At 43.0% G+C, this 22,259-nt stretch overlaps 1 protein-coding gene across 1 annotated transcript in view; it reads left to right on the top strand.

Annotated features, from left to right (window-relative positions):
- The window catches only part of arid2 (AT rich interactive domain 2 (ARID, RFX-like)), a 30,891-nt gene extending 9,820 nt beyond the window's left edge, over positions 1-21,071 (top strand). Inside the window, 20 exon segments of the mRNA XM_044109138.1 lie at positions 3,409-3,542; positions 7,996-8,214; positions 8,511-8,578; positions 9,130-9,199; positions 11,319-11,569; positions 11,805-11,901; positions 11,979-12,188; positions 12,380-12,544; positions 13,192-13,270; positions 13,376-13,508; positions 13,543-13,702; positions 13,950-15,164; positions 15,167-15,187; positions 15,190-16,145; positions 16,979-17,133; positions 17,247-17,385; positions 17,506-17,591; positions 17,698-17,821; positions 18,122-18,213; positions 19,345-21,071. Of these exon segments, the coding sequence (XP_043965073.1) occupies positions 3,409-3,542; positions 7,996-8,214; positions 8,511-8,578; positions 9,130-9,199; positions 11,319-11,569; positions 11,805-11,901; positions 11,979-12,188; positions 12,380-12,544; positions 13,192-13,270; positions 13,376-13,508; positions 13,543-13,702; positions 13,950-15,164; positions 15,167-15,187; positions 15,190-16,145; positions 16,979-17,133; positions 17,247-17,385; positions 17,506-17,591; positions 17,698-17,821; positions 18,122-18,213; positions 19,345-19,456 (4,486 nt within the window). The 3' untranslated portion in view covers positions 19,457-21,071.
- Positions 21,072-22,259: the final 1,188 nt, after the last annotated feature.

The following is a 22,259-nucleotide window of genomic DNA, read 5'->3' on the forward strand; positions in this document are numbered from 1 at the left end:
CTCCTCCTCTGCGGCCCAGATGTGTGTAAGTAACGGCCCTGACCGGGGCAGTATCGCGCTCTGCATCGGCGAGAGGGAGAGGGCGGAGAACTCCATCTGTCGCTCTCTCCTGAACGGTTGTAGTGAAATTCATGCAAACGCTGGCGGTTTGTGCTCTCTGTTGGTTGGTAGACGTCTCTCCCGCAGGAAGAGGCCGCCGCTCTCTTCACGCATGTAGGGGGAGAAGAGAAGAGAAGGGGAAGTGCCGTCACGTGCAGCTGCACTCAACAACCCTCCCACGCCCCATCCCGTCCCCCACCCTGCTTTTATCTCAGACAGCGGTTGATGACGATGCAGTCAGCCCTAGCTCTCTCCCTCCCTCCTGTTTCTCTCTCTCTCTCTTTCCAAATGATGGCAGAGTGTATTTATAGTCCAGCGTGCCGAGTGGGGGATTACCTCGGTGAACAAGCGGGGGCCTAATTCAGAGGCTCTCTGCCACACTGCCCAGGGTTTTTTATTTTTTTTATTTTATTTTTTGTGTGTGTGTGTGAGTGTGTTCATCGCTACCAGGTATTTATCGAATCGCATGACGTTTTTGGAGAAACGTTTCCTTTTTCTCGCCAAGAGGGAACTCGCATTTATTTCCGGCTTTTCCAGCGTTTCTGTGACTGTGAATGTGACCGAAACGTCACAAAGAGCTGCGACTTTGGTGGTTCTGTTGAAGAGAATCCCGGCCTGGCTTTAGGAGCAGCAGCTGCCTGTTAAACCAGCAGAGTGAGTCCAGACTCTGCATCGAAAGCAGAGAGGTGATCAGTTTGTTTGGCGGCAGCAGCAGGGATGTGGGAATAGAACCAGATGGAGCATCAGAACACCTGGGGAAAGATGAGGAGAAAACTTGTTTAGGTGGCCATGGACACTATGGACGACTGTTAAGTTCTTGGATTTTTTGCGTGATGTTCAGCCCGACTCTGGTTGGTGATGAAGTCTTTCATTTGGTCATTTAGAATCTAACTCTGGTTGTTTTATTACCTGGACTAGAAAAAGTTGGTTCGGCTTTGGCTGGTTGGAGTTTGAAATGATGTCCTGGTTATTTACATGTTGCCGTGAACCAGTTTCAAACATTTAATTCACAACCATTTCTGGAAGCTAGGGCTGAAGTTGAACTACTTGGTGACATGTTTTTGGGTGCGTCGATTGCAGTTTCATGGCTGATCACAGATTGTTAAAAAGTCCTATGTTAGATGGTTGTTTTTTCTTTGTCCAAAAAAACAAGTTGGCAGCAGTGACCTGGCAGGTGGATCTGTTAATCAGCCTTCTTTCACAGCAGAGCAAAAGGAGACATTGGCTGATTTTCAGATCTTTGTAGAATATATGAGATCGGTTTCAGATTTAAGTTTCACCCAAAATTAAAGAACTCTTTAATCTATTTTTGGGAGTTTTTAATCAGATGTTGAGCGTCGGTTACAAGCCGAGACGCAAGTTAACGATCAAGTTAATCTAAAGTTGATTGATCTTGTCACATAATTAATAATTAATTTATAAGTGGCAATGTGCTTAAAGAGTTTTTCTTTTCTATCTAAAAGGCCATAACAAAGATGGCTACAATGTACTGTATTAAAATGATGCAAAATCTTAACATTGTTTTGTCAGTTGTATTGAATCCTTACTTGAAAGTGGTGGTTTTCTGACAGTATTAAGCTTAAACATGCTCATAAAATAGAACAAATCACTTGTTGAATAAAAACAAATAAAAAAAAAAGATGTCCTCCGCTTTTCTGACATATTATCCTTACTTTTGTAGCAAATTTGTAATATTTGGTTTTCAGAAGCTGACGCTGCTCTGCCATGCAGCACTGTTAAAGTGATAACTAAGAAGCTTGTCAAGTGTTTGTTTCCAAACAGAACCACATAAACTGCGTTTTGCATTCCGCACCGGATTCTGTTTGGGTAGTTTCTCTTTCAGGTTCCATTATGACCCCGCCATCTTTGTTTCTATATCAACTGGCTCTGCTTAAAGATGACCGGCGGCTGCACTACAACACCGAAAGAAGATTTCAGCAAGTGTTACTAGTCAATTGGAACTCGATTTAATCTAACAAACCATTAATTGATCATTAGAATTAGATTCTTGAGAAGGTAGATCAGAAATCCTCGACTGACTGCAGAAATCCTGTAGTTTCAGAAGAAGTCCTGGAAGATACTGAAGTGGCTGTCAAAGTTGTCTGACTTGAACAGTGTTGTAAAGCTGGTGGTGTTTTCTAAAGGCAGCTGAGATTTGTCAAGAAGGCAGCCAGGATGTCTGGAAATCCTGCCGTACCACAGCAACAGGGTGCCATGCTAAACTCTAAAGACGATTTTCAAGAAAAAGGTTGGTTGAGGGGTTAATTCTGAGGCTGCAGTCGATGGTTTTTTGGGGGGGTTAAATAAAAAATAAAAAAACCCACTTTCAGTTAAGCGTTTTAAGTTGTTCTTGTTTGAATGAATAAATTTGTTAGAATAAATTTCACTTGCATCGGGAAGTTGCACATTTTTCTTGACGAGCTGCTTTCAATTGCTATCAGAACTAAAAGAGAAACTTCTTTGGGGTCCAGCAGCTACTCGGGGTTGAAACAAGAAGCTTGTGAATCTCCCTCAGACGGCGCAGTCTGAAGGAAGGAAGGGAGAGCTGCTGCCAACAATTCTCAAAATAAGAGCAGAGCTAATGTTTCAACAAACACTGTTAAAGGGGCAGTATTATGTAAAATTAACTTTTTTTTTTTTTTTTTTACATATGTTGTTTCCTCATCAAAACCATATCTGCAGTGTTGCCTTGACTCTTTTATCTCATATGGCAACCGTTCAAATGTCCAAAACGCCTGGCTGCACTTAGCTCCGCCTTCGAGGTGCAGTTTCAAAGTTTCCCCTCCCCTGCGACTTAGTCTGCTGGCTAGTCTCCTTCAGACTAGCCAGCAGCAATTAGCAAACACCTGTTGGAACTGTGCATCTGCTGAGGTCAATATAGGAGCTACTTAAGGGTGCGACACTGGTGAACACTTTGTTTAAGGGTTATTAGAGGAGCAATGTTGACTTCCTGAAGGCGGAGCTTCAGAAAGAGCAGAAGCTTCTTAAAGAAACAGTCACTGTTTCAAGGCATTAAATTCCAAAGTCATCATTTTTCAACCATATTTAAGATCTCTAAAGTATTTTTATAGTAACTGTTGACAGTTTCTCGATTATGCTATAAAAAGGCACTATTTGGAGAGAAAACACATACTGCACCTTTAAACCAAAGCAGAGACAGCCATAAAGAAACTAGGATTGACCACGCATTCCTGTTCTGCATATTATTACATTTGATTAAACAGGAAGTGTTTGAATTAAAGCTGAGTCCTGGGAGGTTGACTGTGCTCCTCTTGACTCTCCTCTGACGGATCTCTCTTCCTCTGACAGATACCTGGAGAAGTACGAGAAGGTCCACCACTTCGGCGAGGACGATGAAGAGGCGCAGCCGGGGAATCCCAAAGCCTTCCTTCCAGTCGGTGCAATCCCCAGCTCCTACAACTACCAGCAGCATGTTGTATCAGGTAAGCAGAGCGCCCCCTGTCTGTCATTTCCTCACCGTCCTCCTGAGTCCCAGCAGCCCCCAGTTACCATCTGAAAAGGAGATTCCCATTTGCTGTAACTCTATAACTGCGGCTCAGACGCTCTCATTTCATGTCAAATTTTTTTTTATTATTCATTTAATTTAGAGAACATCAAAGGTCTTTACTCAGTTCTTCTAATCACATGTGTTTTGAAATGTTGTCCCCTCAGCATAAACTGTCTAAGCTTCAGTATTTTTAATTTCCAGATGATCTGCTCTGAACTGATTTTTCATAGACTCGCAGATCCCAACGGAGCTTTCTTTAATTGCGAAGTTTTACTGTAGGAAAAGATGCATAAATGTCATTTTTGAGCTTTGAAGTGGATTTGGAAACATGTCCAGCCCAGATTTGGTTTACGGCCCCTCCCTCCTTTTTTTTTTTTTAAGTAAGATACAGAAAGACACAGATGTAAAGCTGTCAGTATAAAGCAAATGACCCAAATTGATCTGCAATGACACAAAAAAACTATTCCAGATTTTAAATAAATAAAGTACAAATAATTATGATCTTTTGTAGACTGTCCCGTAGTGGCTGTGAAGTAAAGACTCATTTAATAAGGCCTGGATTATTTGGAGTTTTCAAAGGGTTTGGTTCATTTGATACAGTGCAGTGAAAATGTAACGGATGTTGCAGTTTTGGTCCAGAAACAGTCTTCAAATAATGTAGATTATTAACTTAACTCCTAGATCTTTGCCAGCATTTCCAACCCCAGCATGCTCCAGCTCTGACTCAATCCATGAGTTGATATCTTGTGGCAAACGGCTCATTTTCAGACCTGAGAAAGTGATGAAATCGCACCAGACAGTATTGGTACTGGTAACACTTTGGAGTGGTGCGTTCATGAATCTGAAATGTGATCAGGTTTTTTGAGTTTCTGACTCAGGTTAGGGTAGTTCTGTGGTCCAATGAAAGTTGACAGCCTGCAGAAGCTTAAGAGACAGAAATGTGACGTTGTTGAGGGTTTTGATGAATTCACCCAGCGTAAAAATTGGAGAATCCAATTATTTTTAGGGGAAGATTGGCTGATTTCAGCTGCTAGTCATTTGGTTGACCAGTGGTTGGTGCCACTCAACACTTCATCACCTCATAGAAATGCACTGTAATTAGCTCTGAATGTGTTGACTGCAACAAAAACGCGCTTCCATGTCAGTACTGTTAGAATGGTCGTTTAAAATCAATCAAATGCTGCATTTTTACATTAGCAGTCTGAATAACATACAAATGGGTCTGTGGTGTCATTTAGCAGAACACACAAACCATTTTAATTTGCCTAAGGAATGCTTTCATCATTCCAATATTGAAAGTTGTTATTGTTCAGTTTTTTAGTCAGTATTGACATGAAGCTCAGTTTCCAAGTGTGGGATTGCGTTGCATTTACGGCAGAAAATAAAAGCACTTCGCCATCTACTTTAAAACCGTTCTAATCTCCTGTTTGTTGTTCACCTTTCCAGCACTGATTCGTTCGGTTCTCTTCACCATAATGCCGTGTTTTCAGCAAGGTTATTCCCTCACCACATGAATGCATCAAGTGTCAGTTTTCTCCAGCAGGAGTGCAGCTGTTTTCATGAGGAAGAAACCAGCTCAGAGGATTTAAAACTGGATGTCAGTGTGGAGTCCGCTGAAGCCGGCGGTTCTGTGTTCCTTATCTGGGCTCCGGCTCTGTGAGTGCGAGCCGTCCTGTCGCCACGCGGGGTTGTACTGTCGGCCGGTGGGGCTGCTCTCTCAGATAATTGACTTTCCTGACGGCGGTTATTGATGAAGGGAAGAAGGACGCACTTGTTGTTGGTTTTCCTTCCACCTCAGTTCAGATTAGTCTCTAGCCTTTTTACTCTGAGCCTCGTTTTTTTTTGTGGTTTTTTTCTTACTCCGTTTCTTTCTTTCTGTCTTTTTCCTCTGCTCAGCTAATTGACTCCAAAACACGACCGCTGTGGGAAATGCAGTTTATTGAAAGTGCAGAAGCACAAGGCAGTCATAGTTTTCACTATAGCACATTGTTCTGATTATTAGACCAGCAGGTTTAGTCTTTAAAGCTTTAAACCAATCAGCAGCCACACAAAGATTAATAATTAAATGATGAAAATGAAGAAAAACTTTATTCAAACTTCATCATTAATTCATAAACGCATTCTCTTTCAACATTTACTATACACCAGTTATGAAATATATTTTCTCGGCCATATGAATTAAATTAACAATATAAGTTTCAAACAACATATTGTTTTGAATTGATTTATTTTAGACCGTTTTTTTTTTTCCCCCGACACTCATCCAAACTGTTCCATAGTTTTACTACATGCACTGAAATCCACATCTGTTTTTTTTCTTTAAATCATTTTTGATCATATTTCGTTCTGTTGATTTTATGTCTTGAGCTCAAGACAAAGAACATTTGTAAATGATCAATAACCTCTTTCTAGCTTTAGCGTTTCAATTTATTTGAATGAATAAACAACTTATTCATATCTAGCATTCACTTTATATAAAATTCTCACCTCCTTTTGTGCCACGAACATAAAGCTGGGTTTTATATATGTCGCCCCATACATCGATACAGCGTCGGATATGTAGCAATGAATGAATAATGTAGTGCGTGGGGTTTTGATGGTTTTAAAATGTTTGATGTATTTTATGAGCTTTCCAGTTCTTTGTGATCAGCAACAGCCCCTAAAAATGTAACTTCATGTACTTTTTCCATTAGATGATTATCTATTGTTCTGTTACTAAAAATCATGCGTTTTCATCCCAGCTTATGAAAGATTTATTGTATTTATACTGCTCATTAAGTTTGACATATGACAAACCATAGTTTCTATTATGGCTTTAAAATAGTTTCAAGAACAAATTTTTTCTCGTCTTTGGATTAATTCTAACATTTCATAGACTTCACAAATCTCTTTAATGTACAAAACAAAAAGCTGTGGTCCTAGCACTGAACCTTGGGGAACTCTAGATCTGATTTATTTATTTTTTTCCTTTTCTAGCTCGACCTTTTTTTTTTGTTTTGTTTTGGTTTTTTTAGAAGAAAAGTTATAATCAAATGAGGGTTAATTGCAGTCAGTACTGTCATTTAAAATTGTCAACATTTAGATTGCAAAGTTATGTTTTCCAAAATCATCTTTTTTTTTTCTTTTTTTGCAGTTTACCGATTTCAGTTTGGCCATCTCTACAGCAACGGCCTCTTAATCTTGTTAGGTGCACTGACAACAAAGTGCTGCAACATCATTATTGTCATGTGTGCATCAGTTTAAAAGAAGCGATCAGTAATACTACCATCATCCAGTGCAGCTGGTTGCCGTGGAGACTGAACGCAGGCTAGTGGGTATTTTCATTCCCTTCAGATGACAACACGTTCTCATGGTCTGCAAAGTTTGTGAAGTATTCATTTAACTGCTACAATTTGTGTAAAGACCTTTTTGTAGTTTTATGTCTCCCAGGAGATGTTTACAGATCTTTCTGCAAACCTTGTAAATTGTGTTTTTAGCGGCTTACATGATTCCTGGTTCTGCAAATGCGGTCTATAAAACCTGATTGCTCCTGGAAGGTTTTCTGAACTGAGCTGACAAAAAAAAGCAGATCTCTCTCTCTCTCTCTCTCTCTTTTTTTTTTAAGATAAAACCCCAGAGGAAGGTTGTGTTTAGAGATAAGGCAGGAAGAGGCTGTGGAAGTGATGAAATGAAGCGGTTTCTCCCAGACTGAAGTTGTATCATATCTGTTGCTAATGTAGGAGAAACTGACCTGAACAATTTCTGTGAGCACAAACCATTTTAGGGCTAGAAATACAGTAGTTAAGACCCCGCACCAAACCAAAGGAGCCGTTATCTGGAAAAACAGATAGACACACACACAGAGAAGGATTGAGGATAATCTAGCAAGAATCTCACATTTCTTGACAGATTGTGCTTTGTAACTCTGGATCATCTCTATTTGAGTTTTCTTAAATGATAACATCTTGAGGACGTCTCGCACTGTTTAAATGTCTGTTTAGATTATGAGCAGCTCGGTAGATTGAACACTTTTAAAAAAAGTTCCTATTCTGCATGGAAAAAGTATGGAAAAGCAAAATGGAGTGAGGACAATATGCATTTCCAGATTCTGTTCCCTTTCATATTGTCCCAATGTTGTGTCCGTCTGCTATTCAACCACGTTTCGTCCATCCTTCCCATTTATCCATCAGTCCATCCATACATCCGTCTGTTCCTCCCCCCATTCATCCATCCCTATGCCTCTCAGTCAGTTTGTCCATCAATCCATCCATGTCCCCGTTCATCATTTTGTGACATTTCTTGCTATTGTGTACCTGTAGAAAACCTTGGGTGTGATCTTCCGGTCTTCATTGCTCCTCCATGTAGCCTGATGCATTTCCTCCGTTTCCTTTCCTTTCTTTCTCTTCCAGACTATCTCCGCCAAAGTTACGGGCTGTCTACGGACTTCACCCAGCCGTGCGACTACAACAAACTGGTGCTCTCGCTGCTCTCGGGCCTACCCAACGAAGTGGACTTTGCCGTTAACGTTTGCACGCTGCTCTCCAACGAGAGCAAGCACGCCATGCAGCTGGACAAGGACCCCAAGCTGGTCACGTTGCTGCTGGCCCACACCGGCGTCTTCGACGACTGTAAGCTCCCCCCCGCCGCGTACAACACTTCAACTTTCATTTGATGATAGTAGTTTGCTTTACCGTTTGGGATTTTATCAGTAAAAAAATGACTAATTTAGATGTTGTGCATCCTGAAGGAACACCACCCAGCTGCGTTCTTCTCCCTCTTTTCTGTTTTCCCATTACTGTTGGTCTCTTTTTAGCACCTCCCAAGTTCTTTAGTCCAGGGGGAGTTGTAGACCCATTGATGGGAGATAACAGTAACTAAGCTAAGCCTTGGCTCTCCCTCTAACCGTTTTTATGTCCTTTTGCAGCTCTAGGCAGCTTCTCTGCGGTGTTTGGGACAGACTGGAAGGAGAAAACTTCACGGGACTTTGTTAGGGTAAAGTTTCCTCTCACCTACTTTGAGCTGGTCTTTAAGTTGTTGTTTTTTTTAACTTGAGCAGCTAACAAACATCTGGAATAAGGTGCTCTGATTGTTTAACTGAGGCATTTATCTAATATTTCGTCCCCTAAGTGAAAAGATTTATTCGACCATTACTAAACGAGGATGTCCAGGTTTTTATTGCTCCAGACTAATTAAGTATTGATGCTGTAAAATCAGCTTATACGAGCATTCTTCTGGTTTGAATCAGTAATCTCACCTTATGCCCACGATCTGATGAATAGTAAAAGCTAGATTTGGATGAAGTGGGAAAAATGACCTTGTGGTGAATCTATTCCTGTTGGTTTTGATGAAGACCTTCAGTCTGCTGCTGGTTTTATTTATGTGACACACTTTTTTTTCTTATGTTGGTCAGACAGTGAGTAATGCCGACTCATTTCCCTGATCATCATTCTGTTTGCAGTTCCACTTCGGAAGCTGATCTCACTACAGAGTGGATCGTCGATCCTGTTAGCTTAGTGTTCTGACGGCATGTTGTTCCTTCACAGTTCTGGAAGGAGGTGGTGGAGGACGCCGAGGTCCGAGAGCTGATCTGGGACAAGAGCAGCTCAGCACAAGGTAAAACATTTTGGATCATCGTTGTGTGACCAATTTCCAATCTGCAACTAAATCATGATTTAACTTTAAAAAATAATGTAAATATATAATATTTTTTAAATATACAGCACAGACCAAAAGTTTGGACACAACTGTGTGTCCATATTTTGGTCTGTACTGTATGGTATAGACTACTTTTTTTTTGTCTCAAAATAAAGATTGTCGTGTTTCATAAGACGCCTGCATTTAGAATATTTGTACACAACACCTGTGACTAGTAATAAGTGTTTTGTTTTGAAAAACAGGCACTTAAATTAGGATCGTACTAGAATTTTAAAGCAAATAGAAATTAGCAATTGACATTAGCATCATATATTAGCAATTAGCTTAATTTGAACAGCTGGCATTACTAAAGCCACTGCCAGCTTTTATTTTCTGGAATTCTCTGACTTTTTGTCATCAGTATCATCTCAATAAATATATTTTCCAGCAACAAGACCACAACAGAAGTTGGACATATTTTTAATGAATAATTGTAGAAAACATCCTTTCAAAGGATGAAAAATCCCTAGGAAGACTCATTACCAGAGGGGAATGGCTGAATGCCCATTCTAAAGTCACGAATATTACGAGAATGAACCTGCAGGGAATGGTAAGTACAGCATAATAGCAGTACTGATACAACGCTAATAATATGAAGCCAATACAAGTCAGTTAGAATAAAGTCATAGTGTGAGGATGAAGTCATAGTCTTGTATTTTGACTGCTCTTTTAATTCTGAGTTTATATTCTTAGGACACCCTAATACTGGCGTAAAAATGTTATAGAAAGTAAGGTGTTTGACTCTAGCACCAAGTACAGCTGGTCAATCAACCATCGCTGTGTTCAGGGAAGCGCTGATTAATAATCCAGAAATAAATATCAAGCCTGGAAACTTGATATTGTAACGGACAGGATGTTATGTTTTTAACGTAATCTTTGCTCGTCTTGCGGGGTGCAGGCGATTGATACGGTAACAAGTGTGCTTAAACTATAAAGAGAGAGAGAGTAAAAAGGTACTGTGGTTTTGAGTTGATCACCTGTTCGGGTTGTTTTACCTTTGTTTACCTTTGCTGTGGCTCATTACAGCCGCTGTAGTTTCTAAACGTTGGACTATTTACCTCGTTCATTTGTGACTATACGTCATTCATAACAAACATCAAATAAAACAAATAGATTTCATAAAATTTTAACAAACAAATGGCTTCTTTACCTTAACAGAGCTCTATGGTTCCTCTTATCAGTCTGTAGCTTCTCATATTGAGGTCATCAAACCAAATTTCAGATCTACCATAACTGACTGACACCTGCTAACCTCAGGTTTGCAACCAGCTTGTGACTGAGAAACCAGTAACCTCCTCCCAGATGATGACATGAACTTGTTATTTCCTCTGTCTATTGTAGTAGATGATATATTGGGAAAATCCGGTAGAAATGATGCACTAATGGAGTCATGTTTATATAGAAACAATGCGCTACGAGGCTTTGCTTGTGAGACTTGCGGTCACGTGGGTCGGTTGTGGGCGGAGCTTGGTAAGGTCCATTCAGTGAATGAATGAATGAAAATAAAGTTAGAATATTACGAGAATGAACCTGCAGGGAATGGTCGTAGTATCACAAGATTAAAGTCGTAATAATATGACAATAAGTCGTAGTAATGAGAATAAAGTCATAGTGTGAGGATGAAGTCATAGTCTTGTATTTTGACTGCTCTTTTAATTCTGAGTTTATATTCTTAGCGAGACCCTAATACTGGCGTAAAAATGTTATAGAAAGTAAGGTGTTTGTTTTTTTCTTGAATCTCTTTTTCTGAATTAATTTTCAGTGGTGATTGGTGACGGCATAAAATGCTGAGACTTAATTCAGTAGCACCTTCCACACTGAAGAGTTTTCATTTTATTGTGACTTAATAATTTAGGAATGGTACATTCACTGAGTGTAAAAAGACTGGATTTTTGAGATTCAAACCAGTCAAACTGAAAATCTACTACTTCTCCTGCCAATTTCTCATTAAATCTAGTCCTAAAACTAGGTTTTAAGTCCTACAGTTCATCCTCTCGGCTTAGTCTGACCGACCCTTCCCTTTCTGTTCCGACCACAGATGGTACGTCCCGGGAGGACCACTGGCAGAGTCTCTTCCACCCGCCGCGGAACCCAGGCACCAGTGACATGGAGGCCCAGCGGGTGCTGCAGGTCGCCGTCATCCTGCGGAACCTCTCCTTCGAGGAGGCCAACGTCAAGCTGCTGGCGGCCAACCGAACGTGCCTGCGCTTCCTTTTGCTCTGTGCCCACTGTAACCTCATCTCGCTCCGACAGCTCGGACTGGACACGCTGGGCAACGTGGCTGCTGAGGTGGGTCAGCAGTTTGACCCACTGCTGTATCGACTACAGATCAACCAGATGAAATCCTCAGCTTGTGTGCTCAACGTTCATGTCTCTTTGAGAAAGTTACTGGTTTTGTTCCTGCTTCACCCAGCTGGCGTGTGCAATGCTATTGTGGTTAGCTTAGCTTCATCAGGTTTTTATAAGACGGCTGCATAAAGACTCTAAAGAATCATCTTTTCTTTTTTTTTTTTTTATCTCTTAGCTCCAGCTAGATCCCGTCGATTTTCGGACGACGCACCTGATCTTTCACACCATCACCAAATGCTTGATGTCCAGGGACAGGTTCCTCAAAATGAGAGGTGGGTCTAGTCGAAGTGTAGGCAGGAAATGGCTGCGATTTTGAGAGTTTCTAAAAAGTTTCTGTGTTTCTGCGTAGCTATGGAGATCCTGGGTAACCTGAGCAAAGCAGACGATAACGGCGTGTTGATCTGCGAGTATGTGGACCAGGAGTCGTACAGGGAGGTGATCATGCTCCTCACTCTGCCGGACCTCATGCTCCTCATGGCCTCCTTGGAGGTTCTGTACCTGCTGGCCCAACTGGGAGAGATTCCCTGCAGCAAGATCGCCTCGGTTGACCACAGCATAGGTACAAGTTCACTGAAAGTCTCAGTAAAAGAGATTTTCCCCTAATTAGTGATTGTAAAACAGAAGTTTTGCTTTGTCTAATCTAAAAAATTAGTTTGAAAACATTCAATTTCTTCACAGCGCTATGCTGTAGTAGCACGTTTCAGTTAAGTTCACCGTCGAGTCTGCTTTGTCTTCCTTGTCCCGGCTCAGACCTGTTGGTGCGGTTGGTGTCGGTAGATCTCCACACGTTCGGGCCCGATGCCCTGACGGCGGTGCGGTTGATCGAGCACCAGGCCAACGCCGAGCAGGCCGCCGAGGTCCGACCGCAGCTGGTGGAGCAGGTACCTGCAGCGGTGCAGGGGGCGACGGCACCGGGTAAGGGCTCCTCGGAGACGCTTCAAACTTTTTAACTTCCTCTTACTCTGTTAGACGGTAGATTTTAGGAAAAAAAAATCTCTGAAAGTTGGAAAAGAACGATTCCTCACCTTCCAGAAAGACAACGCCCAAGACCATAAAATCAAAGCTACAGCGGAATAGTGAAAACCAGAGCATATTCATGTGTTAGAAAGGACTCAGCTAAAGTCTGGACCTAAATCAAATTTACATCTGTTGCAAGACTTTAAATAGAAATGCAAACCACATTTCTTTGATGTTAATTGTGCAAGAAATTTGAAAACTTCCACTTCAGAATTTTCTTTCACCTTGTGTCAAACCATCAGGAAAATACATTTCTAAAAGTTCAAGGTATTGAAGTGCTTCCTGCTCTGTACATATCTGTAAGTTACTCTTCCAAAGTTCCTTACCACTGTCATTGTTTCATAAAAATGTTGTTGCAGTTGCTTTCCTTCAGATCAGTCAAAATCAGCCAGATTTGAACCAAAGTGAATAACAATAATTAAGAGACTCCTGGCTTCTGCACATGGTTCTTTATCAGTTTGCTGACATCTAGTGGGTGTCTATGCAGCACTACAGTTGAATGAAATTTGTGGCAAACAGTTTGTAATGCTTTCATGTCTCCTTAGTAACAAGAGTCCCTGTTCAGTCCAACGTACCACCACCTGGTATCGTTGAACTAGATGGAGAGAAGTTTACGCTGCAGTGGTGAGATTTGGCTTTTTACATCTATGTTGATCTTTGCAGGTAGAAAGACTTTTTTTCCTAATCTCTGGTAACTTTAAAACCTGTTCATTGGTTTCTTTCTAATAGGCTGAACGCACACTTTGAGACGAACCCCGAGGGCTCGGTTTCACGATCAGAAATGTACTCTGAGTACCTGGCTACATGCAGCAAAATGGGACGCGGCAACATCTTGAATTAGATAAATCCCAGAAGTGGGCTTATATATGTAGATTCACAAGGTCTCTCTTCTGCACAGGACGGTGTTCCCCAACCACACTATGAGGCGGCAAGAGGAGGCAAAAGCCAGCAACCCGCTTCAGATCCTCCTGGTGGGAATAAGGCGAAGAGCGATCCCTCTCCCCATCCAGCTGTACTACCAGCAAACCCAGCAGCAACACCAGAACCAGGCAGCTCGTGTTGAAGGAAACTGCAGGTAGGAATGTACCAATATGAAAATTTGGGCTAATATCAATATTTGATATTAATATTGCTGTTGCGGCTGGTAACCTATATTTACCAATATTATACATATGTCACTACTGGGAGTGAATGGGAAGCTTGTTTGACTCGCATTTTGTAGAAGATGGTACTACTCTACACAGACGTTTCTGAAACATTGTATCAATCTGTATATTAATAAATATTCATGTTGTGTTACCAGGGTTACCGCCAGGACATCCTAATCCAGGACCACAGTTTGTGCGGCCCCCGGGTGCCTCAAATAGCGCCCCACCTCTGGCCTCGCCCGCACAGGAAAGTTCTCGTGTAAACCACCCAGCTGTTCCGTCACCTGGTCATCACAGCCCACAGAACCCGGCGCCTCAGCAGCAGCACTCTCCCATGCTCCCCACAGGAGCTCCCGTCACACTATTTCAGCCAGTACCGCAAGGCCACATCCTCACCGCCCGGGTACAAGGTGTGTGCTCCCAGGTCACCCAGCAACCACCTCTGCCTCAAACCCTCCCAGTGTCTGGGCCTCAGGGTGGGACCCCCCAGGTTGACACCCAGTGTACTGCTATGGTTTCAGGACCCCTTTCCATCCAGGTGGGAAGCAGCCAGGCCATAGGGATAACGAGCGTGGCCAACTCCCAAGGTTCTCGCGTAACATTTCAAAATATTGCTCCCAAACCAGCACCAAACCAGTCAGGTGGGCCAACAGCCACGTTAGCCCCTTCCAACCAGCAGCCTCAGCCTCAACAGAGCGTAGTAATAGTCGGTCCCAATCCCCAGCAGAATGCAGCCTACACCCCGGCCATACACCAGATTGTTCTAGCCAACCCCTCCTCCATTCCTGGTGCCCAGACTGTCCAGATAGCGGGTCAGCCCGGAGCTGCTTCCAGTCCCTGCTCACCTGCTGCCTCTCACGCAAATACCCAGGTCCAGTCCAATCAAACTGTCAGCCACGCACTGTCCACGATACGGCAACAGCAGCAGCCGCCCCCTCCTCTCCAAATCATACCCCAAACTCCTCCCACTCAACCTACCTCCACTGAATCCAGCTTGATCAAACAGCTACTGCTTCCAAAGCGAGGGCCTTCTACCCCGGGAGGGAAGTTGATCCTGCCCGCCCCACAGATCCCCCCTCCGAACAACACGATAGCCCCCAACCCACAGGTCATCTACCAGAACCCCTCTCCTCAGCCGGTCAGCGTCCAGCTGGTTCCTGGCCAGCTTCCTGCTGCAGGTGCCCAGCCCCTCCAGGCGGTCCAGCTGCTCCCAGGGCAGCTCATCTCCACCAGTACGCCGGGTGGAGCAGCCATCATCCAGGCCCCAACAGCAACCGGTCAAGTCACGTTCACCGTGGTCCCCAACACTGGCTTCACCACCTCTACTGCTGCCGTCGCCGCCGTCAGCCAGGGAGCTGTGGCTCCTGGAACAGTCCCCATCACGTCTCGACAGGCGAGACAAGATCATTTGTCAGAAGGAGGAAGAGGCCAAGGACGCCACAGGGCTGCATATCCACGAAAGGAAGATAGAGGTGATGGAGAACTCTTCGTTGGCAGAAGGAGACCCTTCAAACAGCAAAACGAGGAACGGGGATGTCGCAGCAGGTGCCAAGCTACTAAACGGTGGGAAGTGCGTGGAGCCGAATCTACCTCCATATCACTCAGGGAACAGCCAGGGAATACTCAACGGCCCGGTAACGGAGAGCCTCTCCTCCAACGGGAAGCAGGCTCTCTCTCCAGGCCCAAACGCTCCTCTTGAGGGCAACGCCGACCCCAAAAAGACCCTGGTCAACGGGGTGTGTGACTTTGACCGGGGCGATAGCGGTGGCAACTTTAACAAAAACATTCCAAATCACATTGCTTCCAAACAGTACTTGGGGAACGGGGAGGTGGGCGCCTCTGAAAAGACTTCAGATCAGAGTCTGCCCAGTCCGCCTCCTCCCCAGCAGGACACTGCCAAAGCCCAGCAGGCCGAGCGCCTGGCCAACGGACCCCAGGCTGCAGCTCACCGGCCGCCCTCGGAACTATCCAACGGACCTCTGGGGCCGGCGCTGGGGCACGGCACGCCTGTGCTCAGACAGCAACTGCTCCCCAACTCCTCGCTGCCCTGCGCCGTCACTTCGCAGAATCCCGCCGCCTCTCCGGCGAACGGCGTGGCCTCAGAGCCCCGGGGCCTCAAGAGGCCCGCCGAGAGCGAAGAGCGTGGCACGGCGGCGGTGGCGACTTCCTCCGGGATCCCCAGCAAGGTGGGAGTTCGGATCATCACCATCAGCGACCCCAACAATGCCGGCAGCAGCGCCACCATGGTGGCGGTGCCGGCAGGAACGGACCCAAGCACAGTAGCCAAAGTAGCAATAGAGAACGCCACTCAGCAGAGGAACTGCTCGCCTACACAAGCAGCTGGCGCCACGGTGAGTCACTCTGGGATTTCCTCCACGTAAACCACATTTCTGCACATGCTCTCCTCCTAATGGGACTTGATGTTTGGTCTACCGCATGATTTAGACTTTTGATGACATAGATCCTGTCCGCAACATGAGTATTTAGCAGAACTTGTTGTTTTTTTTGTTTTTTTCTGAAATTAATCTTTTTAGTAAAATTCAAACATCTTTTGGTGAGGATTTTTTTTTGGTTATATTTAGTGAAGTTTTGAGATTAATCAAAAAGTTACATAGATGCCCACTTTGCAGATGTCTAGTGTAGATTTTGATTTAGAATCCTCAACCGTGGAGGCGTTTTTCTACGTTTTGTTGGTTTTGTTAAGAAATAAGCTCAAAAAGTTACATTTGTTTTGTCGCCTCCTACTGGTGTGGAAAAGGTTTTTGATTGAAGTCCTATTTGAAATACTCAAAATGTAGAAACTGTCGCTTTGCAACCTTAATTAAGGTTCCAATGCCATATATGACATTTACTGTATTTCAAATTTGACTTGCTAAATTACTGGTATCTTTGCTGTAAATGTACTTTGAGTTTAGAGTATTCTCAGCGGGGCTGTTGTTGGGTAAATTCTCGAATATCTAAATGTCTGGAGGTTAAGAAGGTGAGTCCAGTCAAGACCATGTGGCTCTCACTGATACCCACCTCCTACAGCGAAGCAGCTGAGTGAACAACCTTTGCCAAGAGAAAGGCCTGGGTTACATCTCAGCCAACACATTGGTCCTAATCCTAATCCTGATCTCACGCCTGCGTCCGATGAAGCCGTTTGTCCGTCGTCCTTGTTTCTAAAACCATGTCTCCTCCCCAGCCGACTGCCACCACGCCCCCAGCTCCCTCCTCGCAGCCGGCAGCAGCAGGCAACCACAGTCCGCACCCCGCAGCGCAGCAGACCCCCACGTCGCCGACAGAACCGGGAAGGAAAGCAGGGCAGAACTTCAAGTGTCTGTGGCAGTCGTGTAAACGGTACGGCGCCCCCTTCAGCTTCACTTTTCACCTCCCGTGTGATCATTTCAGCCACGGCTTTGTAAAAACTTCCATGTTTTTTTTGTTGTTTTTTTTTGGGCGGTGTCTTCCAGGTGGTTCGAAACACCGTCTCAAGTGTTTTACCACGCAGCAACGCAACACGGAGGAAAAGAAGTGTATGGAGGGCATTGTCTGTGGGAGGGATGTGAACCTTTCCCCCGGCAGAGACTGTCCTTCATCACACATCTGCAGGTAAAATCCCAGATGAAAAACAATTTTTATTCTCCAATGTTGACCTTGTTATATTACCGCCTTGATATAAAAACAGTACTTAACGTTGTTGTGTGAACCGTGTCTTCTCTGCTTCCCCAGGATAAACACTGTTCCAGAGAGGCTTTGCTGGCTGGACTCAAACTAGAGGAGCAGCAAGCACAAAGTCCCAATCAGACATCTTCCCAGTGCGTGCAGCTCCCTGTCTGACGCGACTCGTAACTTGAATCAAAACCATCCACGTTTTATCAAATATCAGCTTTGCTAACGACGGTTTGTGTTTGCTCTGTGAAGGACTCCGCCAGCGGCAGGCAGCACGCCGGCACAACGAGCACCGAAAGCAATCGTCAATCATCCGAGCGCAGCTCTCATGGCCCTACGTAGAGGTTCTCGAAACTTGGTCTTCAGGGACTTCACAGTGAGTATCTCCCAAGTGGGGTGCTGGAAAAAGTTTTAAAATTTCCCCTGAAAGTGCTTGAATTTTACTGTGGGAAAACTCAACAAGCCTTTTAATAGATTATAATAGACTTGTTGACTTTGTGGGTGTCACTTCTGCTTGTTGAAGGCAACCAGAAAACAAAAACAAATCCAAATTCAGTGTGCAGAGACATTACAGAAGAGGGGGGGGAAAAAGCACTGATGATGTAGTAGGCGAATGAGCTTCTCATTAAGATAAGCTGCTGAGTAAAGTGATGTTTGTATTTCGTGTTTCCTGTAGGACGAGAAGGAGGGACCGGTGACCAAACACATACGACTAACTGCTGCCTTAACATTAAAGAACATCGCCAAGCACTCTGACTGTGGTCGCATGTAAGTGTCCTGCTTGACTGAAGGAAGTTTGAATCCACTCTGTGGTGATGTAATTAAGCCTTCTTCAAGATAATTAAATCTACAAAATACAGCTGTGGCCACGTTGTTTGGTAAACCCTGGTAAAAATGAATATACAGCCTTAAAATAGCATCTATTGTTTAATTGTTTTTCACAAGGATTAGTTATTAGTGCCTCTATACGCCTCTGAAATAAATGTAATTAAGCATCTTTTATTTATTGTTTTTAGAAGCTTTTTGTCAGTCACCCATGACGTCTGAGTCCCTTTGGTATAAACATGATGTAATATTTCAAGCTCTTGAAGGCAGGAACCCTTAATCAAGTTTCCACTACACACACTGAGCAGGATGGGGGGGAGAGAACTACCATGAAGAGAGGCGACTTGGGCTTTACCACGTCTCCATAACAACAAGGCTCCACCTACTTTAGTGAATGCATTGCCACATGCAAACAGGTGGAATTTACTAAACTACTGGGACTTTACTGTAGCTGAGTATGTTGGTCTAAATTGACTAAGATGTGAGTTTTTCGAATAGAAACACTTCAGTTGAAAAAGCACCTGATGCCTGCTGTTCTGTATGATGGAGGATTCCTGAGGCTGTTTTCTTCCAAAGGCTCTGAATTATAAAGTCTTTGAAACACCTGGGGTCTTTTTTTTTTATTTATTTTTTTATTATTATTAATCTGCTGATTGTTCATCAGTGGTTCAATCAGCTGTTGTGTGGTGATCGTAAACATACCTATTGTGGACGATCCAACCTTGTGAAATGTGGTCAGAAGTGTCCTCATACTGGCTAGAGGGGATTGTAGAAACTATTACCCACATGGGACACCAAGTAATGGACTTGTAACTTTATATATATAATTTTTCAAACTGGATATTTTTCCCATTGAATAATTGTAGTCGAATTACAAGCTTTTTGCATACCGTATATATAGAGAGATTTTGTTTTTTTAACTTGTATTCTTATTTTACTTTAAATGTGTTGTCAGTAAATGTTGCCAGCACTGTAGGAAAAATCTGAATTCCCACATTTCAGATTTTAATCATGCAGGTTTCATGTGATGATTTGCTGATGTTTATCAATTTTTTTTCCTTTTTCGTTCCTCAGGTTGGTAAAAAGGCACGAGACGCACCTCTCTGTGCTCGCTTTAAGTAATATGGAGGTCTCCACCACGCTCGCCAAATGCCTTTATGAACTCACGCGCTCGCTTCAGGCTTAACGCCAAAAGGACGACCACCTACCAATCCTCCAGCCCTCGCTCCCGCGAAGGCTCCGGCGAGCCGTAGCCGGTCCACCACGGGCGGAGGGACTCGCGGGGAGCGGAGGAGGAGGAGGAGGAGGGAACCGGGACGAAGTTCTGCCGCTTCCACCTCCACCCCTAAAACTCCGTTTGATCCCTCACCTACTTCCTCACTCGCCAGCCTTGGTCCAACCGCCTGCCCACTACATCACACAAAGGGGGGGAAAAAAAAAAAAGAAAAGAGGGGAAAAAAGAAAAAGAAACTGCCTTTGGGGATCTTCCACCAGCTGCCCACCAGGGGGAGCTCCTTGAGACTGCTTCCCCAAGGGACTCCACTGACAAAACCCCCCCAAACATGAGCACATTTTTGTTTCAGTGTAGTCGTATTTTTTCCCCTCCTCTTTCTTGGTGACCCCGTAAACAGGAGTGTGCTTGAGTTCTGGGGTGAAGAGTGTGAGTGGGCGGGGCCGCGGAGGCGGGCGGGGCTACTGAAGGTTTCTCACAGGGTTGGGCAGAAGGACGATTCGGCCGGCGACTGGAGCAGAGAAAATTTTTCTTTAGAAACTCAGTAGCTTGGTTTTCTTACTTGAGTCAATATATTTTCACTTATTTATTATTGAAATGAATCCCATTACAATTAATAAAAAGAAAAGAAAAAAAAAGTATCTTGTAAATATGTTGTGAATATATATAAAGAAGATCCTTTGATGCCGATGCAGCCACTGGAGAACACTCTGTGGGGTAATAGAAGCATTACTTTGACAGGATTTAATAAAGTAGTATGTTTGTTTTTATTATTTTGCTTCTTTTTTTTTTTAATGATCCTTGGTCACTTGTATCTAATGTGATTCTATACTCAGCAGTGGATGAATGTACTTAAAAACTTGTAAATAATTCTGCAAAGGTACTGATGCTGTAAAGCTTAGGGATGGGGTTAAAAGCAGTTTTTTGTGGAACTGTGACATTTTTTGTATTATATATAATACCTTGTAGAACTCATTTTGCTGGCTGAAAGAGTATGGAATAATATATCTCATGTCATTTTGTAGAAGAAAAAAAAAATATTGAAGGTATTCTCTTCCCTTAATCCCCCTTCCCCACACGTTCCTCCCCTCAACACGTGCGCACACACACATACACACACACAAGGAACATATAATCCACTGTAAGCGTTTTTTGTCATCGTACGGGCACGGTGCGCGTACCAAAAATTGTTTTGTATTTGTAAATTGGTTTAAATACATGGAGTTTTTATACAGGTTTTCTCCTGTGTTCTTTGCTTTATGTGCAGGTATGATATTTTCTTCACTACTTTTTTCTATCTTAATATAGTGTGGAGTTTTATTGTACTATTTTTTCATTCTTACTACCATGCCACATTCCGGCTCACGTCCTCAGACTGTCCTCTCTACCGTGTGTTGTGTAACATTTGACTGCCTGTCGTATTAGCATCTGACCGGGGCGACCCCAACCATCTTCATTTCTGCGGTGTCAGTAGGATGTGTGACTATACATAGACCTAACAGTCTGTTAGAGATTGGCTTTATTTACTTTGGTGACTGTTTATAGTTTTTAAATAAAACACTGAACATTTTGCCTGGGGCTTTGCTCATTTTTTTTTTCTTCCTGCTTTTATTTGTTTAGCAAAGGAGAGACAGTTGATTATTGCATAAGAGGGTATTTTTACATACGGCCAAGTTTAGTGTAACTTATTTCCTTTCAATAAATGGAGTGGTCTAAAAGCAGCTTTTTATATTTGGTTTACAGTGCCTGACTTAAATATTGTTTTATTTTTAAATAACACCACTGATAGCATGTGTTGAGGAATCTTTCCATTGTTCAAGGTGTTATTATTTTAGTACACCTACACTTGTTACAGATTCTCACTCTACACTTGGCACTAGATCTGATGAAGTTTGGTCTTATGTAACATTTCTCATTTGAACGAGGGCTTCATGATATGCCGGTTTACTAAAACTCATTTGGCTGATAGCCGATACAATACCGATATTTTCTTCCCTATACCTACTGAGTATAAACTATATGGCTTTCTCTGCTGTGGACTTAAGATGCATTATCTGTCATTTAGCCAGCTACCAAATGCAAAAACTACAAAGGAGCCTGAAAATGATGTAACACTTTCAACTTGCATTATGTTTAATGTCAAATTTATTCAACACATTTGCTTTCTCTAAGACAATGTCAACAGTGCTAATTGAATGTGCTGTGCTGCAGGCATTATTGTGACTAGATTGTCATATAAAAATACCTTTTATATCAGAGAGTTATTTTGACGGAATGGCTGATATCCTATATAAAATTTTCCAACTAATATCGGCCCGTGGCGATAATATTGTGCATCCTTAATTTGAACATTAGGGGTGCTAAGAAGACTCTTACTATTCATTAAGAAAGAACAAAAATCCAGATGTTCATTCAAATAATATACCACTACAAAACAAAATTAGACTTATTGCTACTTATTGTTGTTCAAGAAGAACAACCTCTTTCCTCTAGCTGAATCTCAACGTGGAGTTCTTGCTGGTCTGGAAATCTGCTCCCTTAGGCCTGATAATCTTGGCAGAGAATTTTAGCTACGACTACATAAAGAAGGTAATGATGTCAAGCAGTTAATGGTCATATTGCTGCTTATTCCTCTGATGTGATAGCTTTGTTGTGATTGATAAACAAAGATGCAAGTTTGATTGCACCTACATTCATCCATTGATGAATGTAGGTGTAGAAATTTGGGCTTTGGAAATGAAGACTAATTTATCATCAG

The sequence above is a fragment of the Gambusia affinis genome, linkage group LG23 (assembly GCF_019740435.1).
Source record: "Gambusia affinis linkage group LG23, SWU_Gaff_1.0, whole genome shotgun sequence".
NCBI lineage: Eukaryota > Metazoa > Chordata > Actinopteri > Cyprinodontiformes > Poeciliidae > Gambusia > Gambusia affinis.